The sequence below is a fragment of the Monopterus albus genome, unplaced genomic scaffold (assembly GCF_001952655.1).
Source record: "Monopterus albus unplaced genomic scaffold, M_albus_1.0 scaffold127.1, whole genome shotgun sequence".
Lineage (NCBI taxonomy): Eukaryota > Metazoa > Chordata > Actinopteri > Synbranchiformes > Synbranchidae > Monopterus > Monopterus albus.
The window spans coordinates 2743649-2749915 of NW_018128007.1; the positions used below are offsets into that span (position 1 = coordinate 2743649).

Sequence of the window (6267 nt, forward strand, 5' to 3'; positions counted from 1 at the left end):
GTCGTCTCCTTCAGGGAAGACCTTGCATCTTCCAACAGGACAATGCCAGACCACATACTGCATCAATTACAACATCATGGCTGCGTAGAAGAAGGATCCGGGTACTGAAATGGCCAGCCTGCAGTCCAGATCTGTCACCCATAGAAAACATTTGGCGCATTATAAAGAGGAAGATGCGACAAAGAAGACCTAAGACAGTTGAGCAACTGGAAGCCTGTATTAGACAAGAATGGGACAACATTCCTATTCCTAAACTTGAGCAACTTGTCTCCTCAGTCCCCAGACGTTTGCAGACTGTGATAAAAAGAAGAGGGGATTCCACACAGTAGTGAACATGGCCTTGTCCCAACTTTTTTGAGATGTGTTGATGCCATGAAACTTAAAATCACCTTATTTTTCCCTTAAAATGATGCATTTTCTCAGTTTGAACATTTGATGTGTCATCTATGTTGTATTCTGAATAAAATATTGAAATTTGAAACTTCCACATCATTGCATTCTGTTTTTATTCACATCTTGTACAGTGTCCCAACTTTTTTGGAATCGGGTTTGTAGAAACGACTTGTTTTACCTTTTTTGTGAAATGCAAAGTCAACAGCAAATGATTGTTCCTTTTCAAGCTATTTTAACTCGTATGTTTGGCCAGATAAAGTACTGTGTTATAGCAGCCAGTATACAGACGACAGCAGTGACTAGTGTCTCTACTTTGTTTTTACAATGTTCCAAAAATAAAAGAACTCTTTACTTCAGCCTGGAATTCATGAAGTTTAAATGTCCAATGTTAATAGTCACCTATATGACAGATATTTACCATTTGTCTGCACAATCTGATAATCTTCAGGTCCATTTTAAAACTTAGTACAACCAGAGGTAAGGTAGTTTAGTCAGTACAGAGCTGTAGGCACCACAAGGTGGTGCTGAGATCTTACTTTTCTCTCCTCCTTGACACAACTGACAGCCAATCTGTAAGGAGGCTCCAGTACTGCTCTGGCTGCAAGGTGGGCCTGGTGGATCCTCTATGTTTGGTCTGTTTGTGGAGCATGGACCATATGTAGTTTATAAGAACCTGACAGGTAAGAACTTAGTCTGGTCCTAGACCAGCATATGTTATCATTATAATCATAATTTAGATTTTACCAAATAATCTTGAGACCTGTATAGTTTGTGCTAGCACACTGTTTAGCCTTTTTATCTTGTCTTTTCTGCCTTTGCAGTGGGTTTGAGGGATTATGCCTGGACAACTAGATATTCAGTTTTGTACATTGACAATCCAGTAGGTATTTCTTGTATACCCTCAAACAAGAAAGCCACAAACTCATTTCTTGAAATCCATCTTTCATCCAAGGTTTCTCAGATCATCAGGCATGTTTATCTGCAAGAAAATTGACTCAAACCAGTTTTTTTTTCCTAGGTTGGAACAGGTTTCAGCTTCACTGATGATGACAGAGGTTTCGCTCAGAATCAGGATGACGTTGGCAGAGATTTGTACAGGTAAAACACTGCCATCTAAATCAGACATGGTAATTATGTCACCTGGGTCTTTAGGTCTGGTGTGGCATTGGTTACCAACTCTTTTATTGTTTCCATATTTTTCTTAACAGTGCTTTAACACAGTTCTTCCAGCTGTTTCCTGAGTATCAGTCCAACGCGTTCTATGCAACTGGAGAGGTAAGAGGTTTCGATTTGCAACCTAGTACTGCCTGAATATTTTAAATAGTAGCATCACACAAGAGGATTTTTATCGAGTACACGATGACTTTTTTTTATAGACCAAAAATGAAATGTAACACTTTTTTTTTACCTTAATAGGGAGTAACAAGGCTGTAATCTCTTCTGACAACAATTAAAAACAACTTGCCTCGTTATGAAATTGTCCTCACTGTGTACACTTTCCTCTGTTCCCATGCAGTCCTATGCAGGCAAGTATGTTCCAGCCATTTCTTACTATATCCATAAAAACAACCCCACTGCTAAGGTGAAAATCAACTTTTCTGGGATGGCTATTGGTGATGGACTGTGTGATCCAGAAATGGTGTGTATCTGACATTGTGTCATTTTCTTTAAACTGCATCATCTTCACTCATTAATTGCTCCAGACTGTACTTGTTGCTGTGTGGGACTTGCCTCTTCTCATCTTTCACCTAAAATATATGACTGTTTCTCTATTTCAGATGCTTGGGGGTTATGGCGAGTTCCTGTACCAAACAGGCATGATAGATGAACAGCAAAAAATGTATGTTGTCAAACAGACTGACTATGGGGTTAAGCTCATCCAGGAGCAGAAGTGGGTGGAGGCTTTTCAGGTTTGAGATGCTGCGTGCCTCTTACATGTCTGAAAATACAAGTTGATATAAGCTTTTAGCTAGAATTACACTAGTTTCAAATCATTTTCATTATCATATCTTCATGAAACAAGTTTTAAAATTGTGAATAAAACCAAAGAAAATTACTGGGATTGAAACGTAGCTGACATCTTTGCCTACAGGTTTTTGATCGCTTGTTGAATGGTGACATGGGACCATATCCCTCCTTCTTCCAAAATGCTACAGGCTGCACCAACTACTACAACTACCTGACATGTCAGGTACTGGGAAACACTGTGTAGCATCTTTGACTTTTATAGCGGTATATTTGTGACCTTTTACGCATAAACTCTTTTTTTTTATATGCCACAGGAGCCTGAAGAACAGGGGTACTTCTCCCAATTTGTAACTCTGCCTGGGGTGCGACGTGCCATCCATGTGGGGAACCTGACGTTCCACAGCGGCTCTGAAGTGGAGAAACACCTCCTGCAGGATGTCATGAAGAGCATCAAACCTTGGCTGGGGGTGCTGATGGACAACTACAGGGTGAGGGATGGGGAATTGGCTACTGTAGTTGGTCTGCAGTGCACCATGGCAACATGGTTTATTGCCGTATTTTATTTTTGTCACCATCATCCAGCCCTATGGTAGAGGAATGACAGCTTTCTCTTTCATACCCTGAAGTGAGTCATGCACTGCCCCTCTTTCACCCTTTTCCTTGTCTAGGTTTTAATCTACAGTGGACAGCTGGATGTAATTGTAGCTGCTTCTCTGACCGAGCGGTTCCTGCCGACTGTTAACTGGACTGGGGCCGCTGAGTACAGAACAGCCCCTCGCTACCACTGGAAGGTTCAACCCAGGGACACAGAGGTGGCAGGTTATGTAAGACAAGTGAAAAGGTTTTACCAGGTGAAGCATTATTCACAACTGCCTTGACACAATGTGAAAAGTCTTCCAAAAGCACTTTTTAAAAATCTGTTATCTGTCCACGTGTCACTCAGGTCATCATCCGAGGAGGTGGGCACATTCTGCCTTACGACCAACCAGCAAGATCCTTTGATATGATTGACAGATTTCTTTCAACGAGGGGCTGGATGTAAAATGTTTTGTAATGCACCTTAAAGAACATATTGCCAGTTATAGATTGATTTGAAAGATTGTCAATCATTGTCTTTGCAGCTGATTTATTATCATGTTTTTGTACTTTGACATTTAGTTGTGAGCAGATTTTTTTCAGAAAGGAAAATTAACTTGAAATATCAGTTTTTTTTATTTTATTTTTTAAAATCTGAGTATAATGGTATAATGTCCTGAGAAGATTGCAGTTAAATGTACAGTATGTAACTTAAGGTAGCATGAAACTCCAAATCAATCCACTCTGCTCCACCCAGTGCTCCCTCTCTCTGCTCCACTATGTTCTATTGCAATGTGCTGCGCTCTGCCACACTCTGCCCAGTTCTTCAGATAGTTGTCATTGTGAAATTACAGTAAGTGAGAATGCAAGAAAATGTTCTGATCAAACAGAAATAAATGAAAATGTGACTGGTTAAAGAGGTCATTCCCACTAAAACCTTTTAGAAGCTAATGAGTCTGGGTCACAGGAGGCTTTGGCAGCACCGCTCCCCGTTAAGACACGTTTTTGGACCATATTTCTACAAAAACATTTGAACAAAGTCACATACTGTAGCTTTAATTGTGCAGTGGCTCAAATGTTTGTTTCTGTAGCAAGTTTTACACACACATCAGTACTTGTTTGATTACTTGACAAATTGTACACCAGGGGTCACTGCGCTACAGCAAAATTACATTAAAGATCTAGGAACCCAAACGTACTGTGCCAAATTGTTGTGGTCTTTGAGTGTAATAAAAAAAAAAAGGTGATACTCCTGGATGTCTGCTCATCTGAACTTAAGTCTTGAAAATTATAAAATGATTAAATATCTCCCAAAATGCTGCATGTTGCAGCAATACACAATGCTTGTTAATTTCATTGATATGGCTAAAATTTGATTTATGTGTGGCAGTGTTTCTGTAGGGATTTGGCATTTTGACAGAATGCCACAAAGATGTTTGTGTACTGAACTTAACTGACATGTTATTTCTTCAAGCAACTATCAAACTGTCTAGACAGTTCAATAATTAATGAGCATTCTAAACCTTTAAAGCATCTAAGTATTTCATGAGCAGTTATGTCAGGGAAAGCATAGGGAAATGTTGCTGATCATTTGATTTGAACGCTAGTTTTCTTTCATAGAATTCAAGATGCGGCATCAAATCACAGTGTGTTACTATGTTACAGAACAAGTGCTTTATTTCCATACCATAATGTAACTGCAGTGATACCTTTAACATCTGTACAAATGCAAAACAAAAGGAAGACAATGTCATTACAGACACAAATGCACACTTATGCAGGCAACAATGGGTTCACCAGTTCATTACATATAAACAACGTATTTAATCACTGAAATGAGCCTCGACAAACAATGACGTGTTATGCAAACATTATTTACAATGTGTACCACACATTTACTCCCTTCAAAAAGAAAGGTGGTTGCATTACATGTACAGAATTGCAGGAATGAATGACATGTACAATATTTAGAATTTGAGATTTAAAATCATACATTTATAACATCATTAATGTGTAGGAATTGCTTTCCAGCTCTCACACAACTCCACACCAACACACTCACACTGCATTTCCATCTGTCCTTTTTGTCTGCCCATACAGTAACAAATGCCTTTTTCTGAACCCAGGTCCCCTATCAAAAATGAAACTTGAGACTCCTATCTAGCTCTAAATGTTGATTCCAGTTGAACATGTTTTGAGGTCATTATATTTTCACATGCAGAAGGTTAATTTGGAATGGTTTAACAATCTATATATGGTTTACAAAACAATCAAAAATAAGGCAAGCTTCAGTTCACAGGGTTGGTACAACAAAGCCCTTTTCAAGAGAATACATCTGTGTCTCATCAGCACACATACTGAACTACACACGAGATTCAAAGGTGAAGATGTGACATAAACTTGAATGGAACCCATTAAGAGAATAAAGGGCATATTCAAGTCACGAACTTCATCCTTGACAAAACTGTATTTGGAGTTGTTTTTGTTTGTTTGTCAGAATTAAAATGGCTTAAGATAAACAATGCACATCCTTGACTGAGTCCTATCCTAGAATAAGGTTTCTTTTTTCAATCTATAGATGTGAAGCATGCCAGGCACAGTCGCTACACAAAGACAAACACAGTTAAGTTTCTCGCTGGTGTATGAAAAAAGGGGGAATCACTGAGAATTACTCGGACTTTATTATGGCTATTCTACCCTCTGGTACGACAGAGGACAAAGTGCATAGACAGCTCTGCGATCACTCCACCTGTCAGTGGAATGTATTTCCATCCATCCTACTGTAAAATACAGTGCATTATGGTCATCATGCGAATGAATCGACATTCCTGGTCATAGAAAAGAGAGAAAGAGGAGTTGTGGTCAACGTGAGAAGGCGTTAAGTTTCCAGGCTGGAAGGGAGATTGATAAGGTCAAGTCTTTATCATTATCAGTACATCCATCACCAGTCTGAAATGCTGAGGAGGCCTGAGAAAGAGAGGAAGAGAAATTGATGAAAAGGTCAGAGGTCACATGGAAAATCGGTTACTTTTCTCCATGGTCAGCTGGTTTTGCCCTAACATGCAGCAGACATCTATAACAAAGTAATGGAGAAAATGCTAATTAATACAGTGACTGTTAATGAAAAACACAATAATGATGGAAGTTCTGTTGTAAGCCAACAAAAGATTTTAAGAAAACTTCAGGCACATTGTGATATTTGGGAAAGCACAGGCATAAACAACTCCTCTTTAGAAACCTTAAAATTCTTTGCCAGTTGTGGGATGTCAGTCTTAAAAAAAATCCTGCTCAGTCTCACACACTTTTTTTTAGTTTTTCTTTCATTTAACA

General features: G+C 39.0%; 1 protein-coding gene across 1 annotated transcript in view; it reads left to right on the forward strand.

The window, feature by feature from the left end:
* Positions 1 to 4303, forward strand: part of cpvl (carboxypeptidase vitellogenic like) — a 6760-nt gene extending 2457 nt beyond the window's left edge. Inside the window, exons 4-13 of the mRNA XM_020612702.1 lie at positions 959 to 1073; positions 1215 to 1273; positions 1412 to 1491; positions 1602 to 1668; positions 1910 to 2032; positions 2172 to 2303; positions 2486 to 2584; positions 2676 to 2849; positions 3030 to 3212; positions 3305 to 4303. Coding sequence (XP_020468358.1) covers positions 959 to 1073; positions 1215 to 1273; positions 1412 to 1491; positions 1602 to 1668; positions 1910 to 2032; positions 2172 to 2303; positions 2486 to 2584; positions 2676 to 2849; positions 3030 to 3212; positions 3305 to 3403 — 1131 coding nt within the window. The 3' untranslated portion in view covers positions 3404 to 4303. The remainder of the gene's footprint in view (positions 1 to 958; positions 1074 to 1214; positions 1274 to 1411; positions 1492 to 1601; positions 1669 to 1909; positions 2033 to 2171; positions 2304 to 2485; positions 2585 to 2675; positions 2850 to 3029; positions 3213 to 3304) is intronic.
* The last annotated feature ends 1964 nt before the right edge of the window (positions 4304 to 6267 follow it).